The sequence below is a fragment of the Pangasianodon hypophthalmus genome, chromosome 6 (assembly GCF_027358585.1).
Source record: "Pangasianodon hypophthalmus isolate fPanHyp1 chromosome 6, fPanHyp1.pri, whole genome shotgun sequence".
NCBI classification, from domain to species: Eukaryota; Metazoa; Chordata; class Actinopteri; order Siluriformes; family Pangasiidae; genus Pangasianodon; species Pangasianodon hypophthalmus.
In genome coordinates, this window is record NC_069715.1 from 4,087,277 (window position 1) to 4,104,640 (window position 17,364).

Sequence of the window (17,364 nt, forward strand, 5' to 3'; positions counted from 1 at the left end):
ACAGATACAAATATGCAACAGGCCACATCTTTCTCTCTCTCTCTCTGCTTCTCTGTCTCTCCTTCTCTTATTGTGGAAATATGTGGTTGAGTTTTATATAGCTGGCGAGGTCACATGGGCCTCTGTGGAAATAATGGCATCATGTTGTTTTATGTTTGTATGGCTTTTATGGTTATATGTAATTGATGTAATGGTTGAATATTATAATTTTCATGGTATTTACTTTTCCTACTAAATGAAGATACATATATTGTATGTTAGTGATTTTAGTGACCATTAGTAACCTCAGGAAAGCTGCATACATATTTTCTCAACTTTGGTTGCTCTTGGTTATTTGTGCATTTGCTACGAGTGATTTTGGCAGTTGTTATTGGTATTTCAATATTCCATTATATTTTTGAAGATGATTTTTTTATATATATTTGATTATTATTTTTTACAAGTATCACACTGTTTCTATTGTGTACTTTATCAAACACCTTCAGAAGAATTAAGAGAGACATCCTGTAATTTAACTGTGGGTTAGTTAACTATTTGTGCCATGGCAGTGATAACACTCCTCTTGAATATACACTCCTATACTTGAATGTGTTTTTTTTTTTTTCCAAATGTTCCAGAATTTGTCAGAAGATGGTCTCTTCAAAATTATGGGTTTTACTTATTCATTATTCTATGTGAACATATAGAAATTCTCTATATTGTACTCCCATAAAAATAAAGCAGGGCCCATCACTTGACAGATATCAGATGAGATGACATAAGCCAAATTTACTATATTATGTTGCAAAACATCATACATCCCGAAATACTGCAACCTTTAATACCAGGTAGTGTAGATTACTCACGCTAATACGTGAGTAATCTACACTACCTGGTAAATCTTGGTGACCTAATGAATTGCAACACATTCTACTCAAGCACATTATTATAAATTTAAATCACTCACTTCTCCAATATAAAAAGTCATAGGAGTGTTCGGTCCAATAAAATTTGGAGTAAAATCAGCCATAGAATGAGAGAAAATGGGAGATGATATATCTGTAATGTAATACAGTTATACTGAATATGAATAAATTGCTGACAATCACAAGACAGAACAATACAAACAACTGGATGCTATAGGTCAGAGGTCTTCAATCATGTCTATAAAGGGTCATTGTGGCTGTGCGTTTTCATTCTGGCCAAATATTAGACATACCTAACAGTGTACTGTATGTCCAGTGGAATTACTTGACTTCTGTTTGGTTGCTATTAGATTGAAGACCCATGCTATAGACCTTAAAATATATATGTCTGGGAGAATAAATAAGACTTTAAATAAGTATTAAAAAGGGCAAACATACTTCCATAGTTTTGGGACAGCAACAATATTAGCATTGTCACTTTGAGCCTCATCCGAGACCATAGAATGGTTCTAAAGGTTGTAGAGTTGGAATGGGGCACATGAGACCAAAGATAGAGACTGGTGCCAGTAGTTTTTTTGTTTGTTTGTTTTAATCATATGAAATCTTACGCTCAATTCTTGATTTGACCAGTAAACAGTGCTGGAGGTTCCTATTTCCGCCTGTCATGAGCCTTGTGCCATAGCATGTCATGCCACACATCTACCTGCCTCTGAAATATGTATTGGATTGAGTGACTGTAAGTTACATCAGATCCTGCAGATGGCAATATTGGACCTGTCTTTTCATCTACTGTAAACCTTGAGTCTAACATTTGCCTCTGCATATATCTGAGTATTCACCATACAACACAGCAAATTCACTGTCAGTTACAAACAGGGCACTTTAAAATTCACACACACACAAAGTGTGTCCATTATTATGTGTATTTTAGGTAAATGCATAAACTTCTGGTCTAATGGAAGCAATTAAAATTTTCTTTCTTTTTTTTTTCTTTTTTTCATTCTTTCTTTCTTTATTTCTTTTGAGTTTGTAATAATTGCCACCATAAATTTTTTTGACACTGTCCATAATAACCAAGTCTGTTCAGTGCTCAAGTCATTGTTTTCTTCCTCTCAACCTTTCGTTCCTCCTCATTGGCCTGTGTAGATGTCAGTCACCTATGAAAACTGACATAAGTTCTTTTATAAAGCAGAGGCCACCAGTCTGCCATACACTCTAGCGGGATATCCATGCTCATGAGTTCGCCCAGGAGCCTCTGTGACACTTGGGAATATGCCAGTGGGTGAGCTGGCACTGTTGGCTGTATTTCTACTGCTCTGGCCCAAGGTTCAGTCCTCAGAGTCAAGCAGTGGCTGTTGGAGAATGGGAGAATTTGATCCTAATGTGCTGGAGATGGATGGAGATGTTATTCTTGGAGGGCTCTTCCCCCTGCATTACATAGCTCCAAAACCTGATCATGTTTTTACAGAACGACCACAGGTTCAGAGGTGTAGTGGGTGAGTGACACCACTTGTTCTGATAGAGATCAGTCTCTGGAAATCCACGTAAAAGAAACATGAGTGGATGGCTCCAGTACACAATGCCTGTATTAATCACTAAGCAATTTCTGGCTCTGACTCTGTCTAGGTTTCATAAACAGTGGTACATTTCTGAATGTAAAATGCACAGATAAACTGATGAATAGGTAAAAGTAGGTCTATGCTGTTTTATATATATATAAAACTTTATCTATTTATATATATATTTTTTTTTCCTGATTGTGTTTTTATCTCATTAATTTTCCAGGATTTACCTTCCTTTCCTTATCCGACTATGTCTGTTGTTTCAGCTTTGACCTGAGGGCTTTCCGCTGGGTCCAGACTATGGTGTTTGCTATTGAGGAGATAAACAGGAACCCCAGGCTTTTGCCAGGTGTGAAACTGGGTTATCGTATTCTGGACAGCTGTGATCATGTCCACACTAGTCTACAGAGTGCATTCTCTCTGGTCAATGGATCTTCACTCCCTCAGACAGAGAGCTTTGCAGCCAGAAGCCTTCCTTGCCTTTCTAAAGCTCCTGTTCCTGCAATCATAGGCCTGGCATCATCTACACCAACCCGAGCTGTAGCCCACACATTTGGGCCTTTTGAGATCCCTATGGTGAGCTTGGACTTAAAAGATGTTGAGAGTGATGGAAAGAAACCAAACACTGTTATGTTAAATCAAAATTTACCATAAGTGTAGGCATTCCACTCTGTCTTTATCTTTTTAAAAATTATTTATTTTACTCTCTTTTTATTACCCTCCCAACCCTACTGCCTGTCTATATTTGATACACAGTGGAGTACTGTGGAAATAATGAGGAAAATTAACTGACTGAGTTAGAGTATGTGCAATAATGTGTTACAATCAATGAGATGTTTCATGTGCATTAAAATAATATACAATAATAATGCAAGAGTTTTTTAATGTAAGAGACTTCATATATAAATATATATATATATGAAGGTTTCTTTGGTTTATATATATATATATATATCTTTATTAAAAATTATTTTCAGGTATACATATAAAATCTGAAATTTGCATAATTTAATAAAAGCACTCATACTAATCTTCACATAATAATATCCATAAGAGGAACAACTGTGACTGGTTCTTTAGCATATTCATTCTTGTTGACGAGGACTCACAAATTACCATCTGTTATCACTTGCTTTTTTCATTCTGCCTTGTTTCCTCTTTTACTAGATTTCCTGGTCCTTTCACTGTGTAATGATATAACAGTTTATGACATAAGATAATACTTAATTTATATGGTTGTTACTCAGAGAGATGCCTAATTGTCTTTTAGAGACTGTGCACACATATACTAAGGACACTGAAGATATAATTATTGTCATGGTGCATATTAAAATAAAAGGCAGTTTATTATTATTATTATTATTTTGAATATTGAATATTATTATTAATTTGAATATTTTATTTTTTTAAAATGGGGCACACTATATGAATATTTTTAAAGACGCTTTTAGAAATAATAATGACATCCAGTTAATGTTGGACTTTGACCCTCACTGAAATATTTGGCTCATTAAAACTAATTCACTGTGATGTCATACATGTAATTTTACTATAAATTTACATATACATATTTATGTATACATATTGAAAGTCTGTATAATATCCATTATCATTGTGCTTACACAATCTAAATATATACAGTTGTTGTTTTATTTGTTTTGACTAGTGGCAGATTGTTAGGTCTTAATTTATCTCACAGAATTTAAAATATTATTGAATCATCATCTTCAGTATCAACTTTTTTGTGCTTGGTTGGAATGAAAATGTACAGACACAATGGCTCTTGGTGAATACGATTGGTTAGCACTGCTTTAAAAATTCCACTAAATATTATTCCTCACAGCACACTCACATAGCCTCAGGTACAGAAATGACTCTGAAAGAATATATTTTTGTCCAGTAAAGAGTAACTTTATTTGTCTATCTGTCTCTCATTCCCTCTCTCTATTTAACTACATCCAGATCAGCTACTTTGCAACCTGCACATGTCTGACTAATAAGCACGTGTACCCAACCTTCCTCCGCACTGTTCCCAGTGATGTTTTCCAGGTGCAGGCTCTGGTGCAGTTGATGTCCCATTTTGGCTGGCGCTGGGTGGGCACAATTGGCACAGATGATGACTATAGCCGATACGGAATCCAAGCCTTTACTGAGCAGCTGGAAGAATGGGGTGGTTGTGTGGCTTTTCATCGCACCATCCCGAAAGTGCCCACCCCAAAACAGATCAGTGCCATTACTGATGCCCTGGAGGCCTCCACAGCCCGAGTGATTGTGGTATTTGCCACAGAAGGTCAACTTCTAGAGCTGCTGTCAGAGGTGGCAGGGAGAAATCTGACAGGCTGGCAGTGGGTTGCCAGTGAAGCCTGGGTAACTGCCAGTATTCTTACAGCCCCAGTTTTTCAGCATGTGTTAACTGGGACCCTGGGATTTTCCTTTAGGGGTGCAAATATCTCTGGGCTGGCTGAATTTCTTCTGAGAATAAAGCCCTCGGATAACCCAGGATCAGTCTTCACTAACATGTTCTGGGAAGAACAGTTCAACTGCCGGCTGGATTATGCCAGCAGTGAGGGCTTGGACAAGCCACTCTGTACTGGCTTGGAGAATCTGGTGCAAGTTGAAAGCAGCTACACAAGTGTCACTCCGGTGCGGGTTTCCTATAACGTGTATAAGGCAGTGTATGCCATTACTCATGCTCTACACCACCTACTACAGTGCACATCCATAGCACAAGATTCAGACCAGAGAAGCTGTAATACAGGGGCAGAATTCACACCTGGACAGGTGAAAGGATCATGCAGTCTTTGCTTCCTACTAATATATTGCAAAATACTGTATACTGTTCATATTGTTTATTTTGCATTTTATTTACAGTTGCTTTATCATCTGAGGAGAGTGAACTTCACAAATCAGTTTGGAGAAAAGGTGTATTTTGATGAAAACGGTGAGCCAGTACCTCTCTATGACATCATTAACTGGCAGAAAGATGGCCGAGGTGGAATCAGGTTTCAGAGAGTGGGCAGCTATGATGGTTCAGCCCCCCGTTGGCAGCAGCTCAAGATGGACATGGACTTGATAGAGTGGACAGGAGGGCAGAGCCAGGTGTTCAGTCCAAAAAAATTAAACACCTAGTTAGTTTATTATCAGTTAACCACATGCTTTAATTCATTGTAATTCTCACAGATGTATGGAACAGATAAGTATGACCTTAAAAAATAGAAGTCTGGCCTTGAATAATGTGTAATACAAGATCTTATAATCACATTTTCTAAGTAATTTGCTAGGTTTTATTTCACACTTTGCACTTTTGCTATTTGGTCATTTTACTTCCCTGTGAATTTTTGTAAGATAATTTCAGTGTACATTGTCCTGCAGGTGCCTTTGTCTCTGTGCACAGCCCTGTGTCCTCCTGGGACTCGACAGGCCATGCGACCAGGCCAACCCATCTGCTGTTTTGACTGTCTACCCTGCACTGAGGGAGAATTCACCAATACATCAGGTAAAAAGAAATAAATGCACTACATAGCTGTGAAGACATGTAGTGATAGGCATATAAATATATGTTTAATCTGTATTTACAGTATCAATGCAAATTCTGCCTGGTTAAATAATTATTTTTAATACAATATTCACAATATTCTTTCCTTTTTCCTTACATTTTTATTTAGTTTATATATATATATATATATATATATATATATATATATATATATATATATATATATATATATATATATATATATATATAGATAGATAGATAGATAGATAGATATAGTACAGAACTTTAAATATTGTCATTACAGAGCTGATTAATAAACAGGACAAATATAATGTAGCAAATTTTATACTAAACCCGGTTTAATTCTCAAATCTGATTGGTCAGAAGGTGTTGATTAATTTTCTTTAACAGCAGGTCTGACAGTAGTGCAGCTGCAAATCACAGGTTTCAATATACTCATTCTAATACAATAATTTCAATAGTAATGACATATGGAGTTGTATGGCAGACACTCCACATAATCTCATTAAAATGTGTTGTTATTTAACAACGAAAATGTTTAATTATTAACATGGTAAATCTTCTTGTGACTAGACATGTCTTTTAAATTTATGGAAGTAGTCTCAGTGTCAACACCTAACACCTTTTTATACATTTAAAATGCAGCTGTAACAAGCAGCATTTTTTTGTCATATTTACTTCAAGATTTGAATTGATGTTCAATAATTGTTGACAAATTGCCATGATATAAGAACAATAAAACACTTCAAGATGTGCTGATATAGGAACCATCATGTTTTATACCTTCCATAAAAGTGTGTGTGTGCATTTCTTGCAGGAGCCACAGAATGTATCCGGTGTCCTCTGTACTACTGGTCCAATGCTGAGCGTGTGGCATGTGTGGCAGGCATAGAGGAATTCCTTTCCTTTCAGGAGATCATGGGTATCATCCTTGTTACCCTGTCCCTCTTGGGAGTTGCTGCAGCGACTGCTGTCTCTATAATCTTCTTCCTCTTCAGATCTACACCCATAGTCAAAGCCAACAATTCAGAGCTGAGTTTCCTGCTTTTGCTGTCACTGAAACTTTGCTTTCTCTGTTCACTGGTGTTTCTGGGCAGGCCTTCAATATGGTCCTGCCAGGCCCGGCAGGCAGCATTTGGCATTAGTTTTGTCCTTTGCATCTCCTGCATACTAGTCAAAACCATTGTGGTGTTGCTGGCTTTCCACTCCACCTTGCCTGGCTCCAGTTCCCTCAAACGATTTGGACCTCCTCAGCAAAGAGCATTTATTGTCAGTTGCACTGCAGGCCAAGCCATACTCTGCATTAGCTGGTTGGCATTAGCACCCCCTTACCCTTTTAAGAACACATCTTACCAGGGCGGAAGGATCATACTGGAGTGTAAGGATGTTTGGCCTCTGGGCTTCTATTTGGTGCTTGGTTATATTGGTCTCCTCTCCTGTGTTTGCTTCATTCTGGCCTTTTTGGGTCGGAAACTTCCAGATACATTTAACGAGGCCAAATTAATCACATTCAGTATGCTGATCTTTTTTGCTGTTTGGATCTCATTCATACCTGCATACAACAGCACCCCAGGGAAATACACAGTAGCAGTGGAGATATTTGCCATTCTGGCCTCCACTTTTGGATTGCTTTTCTGTATCTTTGCTCCTAAATGTTACATTATTCTGCTGAGGCCTGAACTTAATACCAAAAAAGGAATGACTGGAAAAACATCAAAATGAACTATTCATTCAAGACTTTCTTCTAACTGCAGTTTAATCAAAATACATTTGGTTGTGCTGTCCTTTAAGCGGAGACAATAATTCTATGCCATCATAGAATCTATCAATGACAATCTATACAAAGAAAGGAAATGCTGTATAGATCTAGTATTTCACTGTATTGGAATTTATAATACAATACTAGACATTTTTAATAATTATTTTTATTGTTCATGTTCAATAAACGTAAGATGATGTTCAATAAAGTTTATTTTATGGAAAATAGTTGCTACTCTTGGACAAACAGTCTATTTCTTAAATTTGAATTTGCTGGAAGCTACCTTAAAAATGCAATAAAATAGTTACAAAGAATCAGGGGAAAGGATTTTATTTTCTATGTTACCATATCTGCACAAATACACCCATAAATGTTTCATGCATTTCATGACTTGGTATATACACATGCAGCTTATAAGCTTTCACATATTGATCACTCCATCTCAATTACCGTTCATAAAGAGTGATATCCACATCAATATGTAATTAGAAATGGAAAGAGTCCTTACAGTTCAATGAATGTTCATTAAAAATTAGATTATGAATGGTTTTCATTTTTGTATAAACTAACATGTAGTTTTGTGGATATTAATCTTCCATTTTAATTCAGCAGGAATTCTTTATTTTCAGTAGTGATGTGCATGTAAAAACCTTAATAAAGCTGATTGTATGCATAATAAAGTTAAAATTACTGTTAACTTTATGCTTTTTGTTTGTAGCTGTGACTAAATATCATGCTGTAAATTAATTTGCAGGTGTAGTCATAGGAAAAACAAGGTTCTTGCATTTTAGCTAACTGTGTTAACACAGTCTGCTGCCACCATTAGGTGAACGGAAAAAATGGTACCGTGTTGGCCTGTAGGCCACCTATCATATATTCTAATAGAGAAGCCATGGGCCAGTTAACATCTGTCCGTGGGCCACATTTGGCCCTGGGGCTGGACTTTGGACACCCCTGTCCTAGCGGTATATTGAGAAGGCTAATATACTATATACATGTAAGCATAATCCTATTTATTTTTATATATCATGACACTTAACATAAAAAATATTATCCTGAGGTTCAGATACTATGTACACATAAGCATCACAAATTGTGACAAATTGCTGGATCTTCATGTTAACTTTGCTTTTTATTTGAGGCTCTCAAAGTGCCTTGTAGGGTTCCAAATCTGTAAGGCACTACTTAGTATTCGATCTGGCCCAAATGCAATTGTAAAACATATGGGAGCAAAAATACTAATAATCAAACCAAAGCTTGGAGCCAAAATAGCAAATATTTTTGCAGCTACAGTGAATTTTCCAGGAAAGCTTACATAAGCTAGTATAAAGGTGATCCAAACTGTACAGAATATAAGCATGCTGAATGTAATAAATTTAGCTTCATTAAAGTTATCCATGTAGTGATCAATACCAAAATGTCTTTATTGGATTACCTGAGAATGATGGTCAAAAATAATGGTGATACATTTTTATATACTGAATATTTACAACCTTTCTTGTTACTAATCTTTCATTCAGCACATAGTATAAGGTCATAGGAGCAGACAGGTCTGCCCCTCTGCACAACTTTCCTAATGCGCACAGACTCCGCTATCTATTATAAAAATGTGATGAAAAAATACCACACAATTCATTGTTTTCTTCTAATGTAATAAATATATAGAGCATGACCAAAATTAGGTGTGTGATTGAAGTAAGTACAGTTAGACTACCTCTGTCTATCCTCCAACCCAACTCATATTTCTGCTGTTCTGTCCAGTATACTGACGCTAATAACTCAGATATGAGCAGGTCACATAGCAAATCACCAGAAATTCAAACAGTGCAAAAACATTACTTAAACAGTATGTTTTTTTTATTTAAATTTACTAGCGCAATACGTGGAGTGGTTGTAACATTATGCAACTATAAAATATTAGACTGAGCATAGATGAACTCTATTTTTTTAAATAGAATATATAGAGTAGACTGCAATGTTCATCTGTAGCCTTAAACAAAATATTAGTCTATGTTCCACGCAATCTCTGAGCACTCACCCCGGTTAATAGGTTAATAGGTCCCACAGCTTTGCTACGGGTGCTAGCATCCTACCACTTTCCTCACATGTGCTCAGGAAAAGCAGACTACCTGGTCGTTTGTGGGAGGGGTGGATTTCCCCACTGGCACCGTGTTTACTGGACTTCCTCACTGGCACTGGTGTTCTGTTCGTTTGCTTAAACCAAGTCCAGTGTGTTTGCTCCCCAGGTCGCAAAATTGACAAGTTCAGATAGTTTTGCTATAACAGTTTTCAGATTTGCATGGTTAAAATCCTTGGCAACAATGAAAAAGCCATTAGGGTGAGCAGACTGTAGTTCACTAATGGCCCCATACAGTTCTTGTAGTGTGTCCTTAGCCTTAGCTGTAGGGGGATAGACACAGTCACAATAACAATGACTGTGAACTCCTTTGGCAGATAGTATGTCTTGACCACCATGAATTCCACCAATGATAAACAGAGTTTCAAAACTAACTCAGTGTTCTACATGTTATTGAAGGAAGGTGTACTTTCTTTTTCCTATGATTGTATATAATTTATATAAGAAATATATGTGTATATAAATATATAAGAAATATGTGTTTTTCTTAGCATCTGTATATGAAATTGTCCAGTAGTCCTTTCAGTGCCAATGATTTGTGTTGACCCAGAATATAATGGCTGGGATGATTTGAGGCCTAGACCTTTCATAACTCCCAGAGAAAATAGTGGCTGAGTATTGGGCCACAGTTATTAACAATGCCTGTACAAACCAGCACTCTCTAAAATTAAAACGTCAGATATTTAAAGGTCATTTCAGTCAAAAACTTTCCATGAGCATGTAAATAATAAGTTAAAAAATGTTTTGCTTCATTATAATATATTATAATGTGAAACTGAAGGTTTTTGTATATCTTGTAAATCCTTATTGCATGTGTAATAGTTTGGACACCCTTCCAGGAGTAACATCTCAGAATGTAAATAATTCCAGAGTATTATAAATTTTGCTTGCACAAACTTGATCTGCATGAAAGAGTCATCAGAAGTACTTCATCACAAAAGGCACCATCTGAAACATGCAAAACAACCTCTAGATAAGCCAAAGATTCCCTGACTTGAACATCTTTGAAAATCTGTGGGTAGATCTTAAACATGCTGTGCACGTGATGACCCAAGAATATAGCAAAGTGATATTTGCCAATGGGGTATTAATAAATATTGACTAAGTGGGGTGTTCAAAGTTTTGTCAAACATGGCACAATTACATTTTTCATTCAGTACAAATTAAATGTGCATTACCATTTGCAGAATGTAAAAAAAAAGTTTCCTGTAGAGTTTGTGTTAATTTCTTTTCACTTCAAATATAATTTAGTGAGGGGTGCCCACATTTTTGCATACAACAGTATAGTTGTTCTTTATAAAGTCTTGCCATTCCCTGTGTTTGTGTAAGTTTTGACCTTCTTGTTGCTGTCTGGCTGATTATGTTTTGAACCCTTGCTGTGGTATGGAATTTCTTTTTGGAATCTGATCTGTTTGGATCAGGTTGGTCTTGCTGAACCTGACTAATTGTGTTTTGGCCAATGCCTGCATTTTGGATTTTTGGATTGTAATTTCACATTCTTTATTGTGATCTGTAATAAACCTCTTTCACATGGATCTTTACTTTGCTTCTGAGTCACCACTGTTACAAGTATGTACCTCTATGTACTGTATTTGTACATGTGCTTATGTCTTGGCCCCTTCATTTTTTCACTTTTTCTTTTGTTATGTTTCAGCCTTATGCTAAAATGCTTTAAATATTTTTTTTACATCAATCTACACTCTATACCCCATAATGATAAAGCAAAATCAGATTTGTGAAACTCTGCAAAAGGTGCATATCATTTCTCTGGATCATCTTTGAAATATTTCTACAATATTTCTATTGGAGACTACTTGTGGCAAATTCAATTGATTGGACATGATTTGGAAAGGCACACACCTGTCTATATAAGGAATAACAGCTGAAAATGCATATCAGAGCAAAATACAAGCCAAAAGGTTAAAGGAAGAGCTGCAGAGCTCAGAGATGAGGCTGAGTCAAGGCACAGATCTGGCGAAGGCTACAAAAAAATTTCTGCTGCATCGAAAGTTCCCAAGAGCACAGTAGTCTCCATAATCCATAATAGGACTCTTCCTAGAGTTGGCCACCCGGCCAAACTGAGCAATTGGGGTCTTGGTAAGAACCCGATGATGTGTGGGGATGGGAGAAAGTTGCAGAAAGTCAACCAATACTGCAACACTCCACCAATCTGGGCTTTATGGCAGAGTGGCCAGACGGAAGCCTCTCCTCAGTGCAAGACACATGAAAGCCCACTTGGAATTTGCATTTGAATTTTAATTTCATTTTTTCTTGCTTTCATATAGTACTAATTTAGTTCTAATGTACTTTGTAACTCATACACTCTTTGCTGGATCCTGCACCAAATAATGAACTAATATACATGACCCTTAACTCACTATCACTTCGCAGACTATTATTCACACAGACCTGTTCCTAATTATGGGTTTAGTACAAATACGCACCACAAACCTCAGTTTATTGCAAAGTATTAATCCTAGATAATCACTATTGAGGTTAGCAAGCTGTCACTATTGATTGCATTCTTCTGGTTTTGATGTGGTCAGTTTATCAAATTTGCCTTGCCTATTCTAACCCATTTTCTGATTGCCTGAACCATTGCCAGTCTATGACACACAGAATAGAAGCCAGGTTTTCCATGCATGTGTACATATCACTCAACAATCAATATTGCTAAAAATTAGACTTAACCAAGGCAATCTTAAAACTTTCTTGACTCAAATTTTGATTACCGACTGACTATTTTAGCAAAAATAACTATACATAAAATCCTATATTTATATTCTACATAACAGTTTCATTTTACTGATTATTTTACTTTTGAATATATTGCCCGCTCCTCTGGGGAGCCAGTACATTCCAATAAATGGGTTGTAGCCCACAGATTTATAATTATTGTTTTTAGATCATTGCTATGTTTAAATGTGAAAAACATCCTATGTTCCTATAGGACACAGCCCAATGGTCTCTATAAGCATTCGAGTACAGTATTTGTGTAGATACCGATAATTTGTGGCCACCTGCCTTTGACCTTAGGGATTGGGTGTTTATGAGCAGAACCATTTTTATTTAAATTATATGTTTTCTAAGAGCATAACCTAAAGAAATTAGGTATGGAAGCTACTATTTAAATGTCCAAAATTAAGGTCCCATTGAAGTAGGAAATCTCTTGTGCTTCTGACATTATGGGTGACTATGGTTTATACTGCATGTTTCTATCAAAGGAAATAATAATACAGTCATCTTCTGATTTATGTGTTTATTATTTTAATCTTATTTTTGGCAGATCTGGGTCTCCAGAGACTAGCAACAACATGGATGAAAGATGATGCTCCAGTAAATCTTACACAATATGCAATATTCATGAAACTTTAAATAAGACATATTATTATGCAGGCAATTGAATAATGTATAATTTTTCAGCAATTAATATTTTGGAGCTATTCATTTTTGTGGTGCTCGACTCATGATGGCCTTTTTGGTGTTCCGCTCAGGGTGTAAGAGTATAATGTAGCACTTTGGAGCAAATATGGCTACCAGCAGCCCAAAACTAGATGCCAAGATAGCAAAGACCTCTACAGTCACAGAATACTTCCCTGGAGAGCTGACGTATGCAGGCACAAAGGTGATCCACACGGCACAGAATATCAGCATGCTAAAGGTGATGAATTTGGCCTCGTTAAAGTTATCTGGAAGGTTCCTTGCTAAGAAAGCCAGGAGAAAGCTTACAGCAGCCAGCAGGCCAATGTAGCCTAATAGAGTTGCAAACCCCATGACAGAACCCACAGCACATTCATAGACTATTTTTGAGCTGATATAGTGAGTATTTTTGTGGGGTGTGGGAGATGCTGTAGCCAGCCAGACTGTACATATAACCACCTGGAGGGCTGTGAGGACCAGCACAGTACCTCGCTGTTGGGCCACTCCAAACCATTTCATAACATTTTGGCCTTCTGGCCGAGAAGACTTAAACACAGCCACAACCACCACGGTTTTGACCAAGATGCTGGAGACGCTCAATACGAAGCTAATACCAAATGCCACATGCCTCAGTTGGCATGTCCACAGCTGAGGTTGGCCAATGAACAGCAACACACACAGGAAGCACAGTTTGAGTGACAGGAGCAGCAGGAAACTCAGCTCAGAGTTGTTGGCCCGGACCACTGGGGTGTGGCGGTGATGCACAAACACAATCAGAACCCCAGTGCAGAAGCAGGTGCCAAACAACGAAGCTGTTGTTAAGGAGATGCCCAGTGGCTCTTCATAGGACAAGAACTCCACCTCCTTTGGGACACAACGGTCCTTCTCTGGGCTGTTCCAGAACTCATCAGGGCATGCAGTGCATTCAATAGAATCTGTGTTAGAAAGAGAGAAGAAAACAGGAGGAAGGGACATGAGAGATTATCCAAAAATGAACAGCACATATTTTAACACACATTGATATACTTTATCATTTATAAAACATAAAGGTCATGCTCACCTGTTCTGTTGCTGATCTCTCCATCAGCACAGGGCAAACAGTCAAAGCAGCAGATGGGCATTCCTTTCCTTCTGGCTCTTCTTGTGCCCAGGGGGCAGCTTTCACTGCACACAGACCTCGGTGGCTAAGGAATGGAGAGTCCAGATTCATCAGTTCAGCAATGCATTACTTCTGCTGTATGTTTATTGTGTGCTTACTATTGGTGATATTCATGTGAATGATACTGAGTTAAAAAATGCACTGACTAGAAAGAATAAATGAATAAAGAAAAAAAAATCCCAGCATTGCGAATGTGATTTAAAATTTAAGCCAGTTTTCTATCACATTATATACTCCCTGTTGTTTATGAGTATGTGATTTACTTTCTTTGTCTCAAAGTTCCAGAACAGAGCATCCTCATTCAGCATAAGGACATCGTTTGTCTGTGCAGCTTCATCCACCACACCAACTGTGTGGAGCCTGATCGACCCATCCAGGTTTGGCTGCCAGTTCATAATATCATAGATAGCCAAAGGATTGCCATTCTTGTCAAAGGATACATGGTCCCCAAAGCCAGTGGTGAAATTCACTCTCTGTAAGTAGTGGACAACCTATGCAAGTGGTTAGAAGAGACATGACAGGCAGACAGGTGTTTGATTGGCTTTGACTGACAAGAACATTTTACCTACAATACAAACTCGTCACATTTTAGGACAGAGCTTCACACACAGTGCATTAAAAATAATAATAATAATAATAATAATAATAATAATTTCACTATATTTAAACATTCAAATTAGCTTTACACATAAGATATTTTTAGTGTTGGAACAGTAGGGGATTTTAAATAATTAAATAATTTTCAAATACAGAACTGCTACTTTAGCAATTCCTGATTGTAGGTTATAAAAGAATACATGTCAAATTATGTATGCATATATTTCTTCTCACTGCAATGTGTGTGGCATTTGTGCAATCCTTCAATAAGCATGTGTGTATTCCTCAGTTTCACCTGCCAAGGCTGCAGGGTGGATATTCTGGCACAGCTGTGACCACTAAAGGGCCCTTTGCCCTCCTGACACTGTATGAGGTCATGCAGGGCATGAGCTAGTGCATAAACTGCTTTATATACATTATAGGAAGCTCTTAGTTCGGACATATCACTGTACACTGTATTTGTGCTGCTCAGATCTTCATCCCCTGTGCACAACATTCTCTCGTCTTCCCCAGCAGTCTGCATGACATCAGAATCAAACCTGCATCCGAACATCTCCTCCCAGAAGATACGCACCATGTTGTTTACAGGCTGTATGTCAGGGCGCAAGTGTAGCAGAAAGTCCCGAAGCCCCGCAATCTCTCCACGACGGATGGCAATTCCTAGTGTTCCTCCAAGGAATGGTAGCAGGCGTGGTGTGAGGAAGATGGACGAGGTAGCCCAGGCTTCACTAGCAATCCACTGCTTTCCAGTCACATTTCTCATAAACACTTCGTGCATTAATGGCAGCAAGTAGGCATCGGTAGAGATCACCACCACCACCTTGGCTGTGGAGGTTTTGATCACTCTGACAATACGCTCCACATCTCTATGGTTGTTGTCCCTTGGCAGCATCTCAGAGTAAGCTACACAGCCATCCAGCTGTTCCTGAACATCCTGGTGGAAGGAGTGTGCAGCATAGATACCATAGTCATCATTGCTGTACACCAGGCCCACCCAGGTCCAACCGAAGCGTTTCAGGATTTGGACGATGGCACGCACCTGAAAGGCGTCACTGGGGATTGTCCTGAAAAACGAGGGGAACTGATGCCGATCAGTGAGACAGGAGCAAGTGGCAAAGTAGCTCACCTGAAGAAAAGTGAGAAAGAAAACAAGAGGGAGTGATAGATAGAAAATGTGCAAAAGAAAAGCAGCCATAAAATAAAAGAGCATGGAAGATATAACATTCAGAAAGTAGAAGGACTTCCTAATCATTAGAATGTAATTGATGAAAAAAAAACACAAGCTACATTTCCCCTCAATTCTTAGAAGCAAACTGAACTTTCCCTGAATCTTTACCATGGGCACTCGATACAACCCCAGCACACTAGAGATAGCAATAGAGTGAGTAGAACCCGGGTCCCCCACTATCCCAATCACCGGGGAAGAACTGGTACAGTTCAAGCCAGAGGCAATTTCATCAGTTCCACTGATCAGAGCTGTGGCTGCCCGAAATGCCACAGCAAGCTTCACGCAATTGTCATACAGATGGTAGCCCAGTGTGATGTTAGGAAGCAGGTTGGGATTTCTATTGATCTCATCAATAGCAAAAACCATAGTCATTGCCTGCTGGAAGTTTGCCATGTCAAACCTGTGGCAATATCACAGACAAAGAGATAGATCATGTGCGTCAAAAACTAAAAATGGGTGTATTCAATAAATTGTGTAATCCTGCTGTGCTATTTTTTTCTCTGAGTGCACTCACAGGTGTTTTGTAAAACCCACTCACTGTTCACAGTAGGGTTGCTCCGGCTCACTTGTGAAGTTCAACTCTGGAAACACAGTAAGAAGGTGGACTGCAAATAGGCCTCCCAGAATAAGGTCTCCATCGTGGCGCATCCCATTTAGCCTGAAGTGGCCCCGGAGCTGACAGGATCCTGAGTCTAGGTCCAAGCCAGTGACTGAAGATGTGGAGGAAGAAAGGGCCAATGATGAGCTCCAGGCTAAGCACAGATACAGATATGAAACAGGCCACATCTTTCTCTCTCTCTGCTTCTTTCTCCTTCTCTTTCTGTGGTAAATATGTGGTAGAGTTTTATATAGCTGGTGAGGTCACGTGGGCCTCTATGGAAATAATGACATCATATTTAAACTTACTTATATATGTAATTCATGTAATTGAATTGGTTGATTATTATAATTTTTATAGTATTTATGTTTTCCTACTGAAGGTACATATATTGTATGTTTGAGAGCTTAAGTGTAAGCTCAGGAAAGCTGCATGCATATTTACTCAACATGGTTTGCTCTTTGTTATTTGTCCATTTTAAT

General features: G+C 38.0%; 2 protein-coding genes across 2 annotated transcripts; one reads left to right on the forward strand and one right to left on the reverse strand.

The window, feature by feature from the left end:
• Nucleotides 1–984: 984 nt before the first annotated feature.
• On the forward strand, nt 985–8,204 carry LOC113534398 (extracellular calcium-sensing receptor). Its single transcript, XM_026927152.3, has 6 exons — nt 985–2,401; nt 2,734–3,043; nt 4,430–5,248; nt 5,339–5,566; nt 5,840–5,963; nt 6,802–8,204. The coding sequence occupies exons 1-6, from the start codon at nt 2,178–2,180 to the stop codon at nt 7,704–7,706; spliced, it is 2,610 nt and encodes an 869-aa protein (XP_026782953.3). The 5' UTR covers nt 985–2,177; the 3' UTR covers nt 7,707–8,204.
• A 5,120-nt stretch (nt 8,205–13,324) lies between these two features.
• LOC113534613 (extracellular calcium-sensing receptor-like) lies at nt 13,325–17,070 on the reverse strand. Its single transcript, XM_026927533.3, has 6 exons — nt 16,823–17,070; nt 16,393–16,684; nt 15,352–16,182; nt 14,723–14,950; nt 14,361–14,484; nt 13,325–14,235 (listed from the first exon to the last, which is right to left on the reverse strand). Exons 1-6 carry the CDS (start codon nt 17,068–17,070, stop codon nt 13,325–13,327), a joined length of 2,634 nt encoding a protein of 877 aa, XP_026783334.3.
• Between the last annotated feature and the right edge of the window lie 294 nt (nt 17,071–17,364).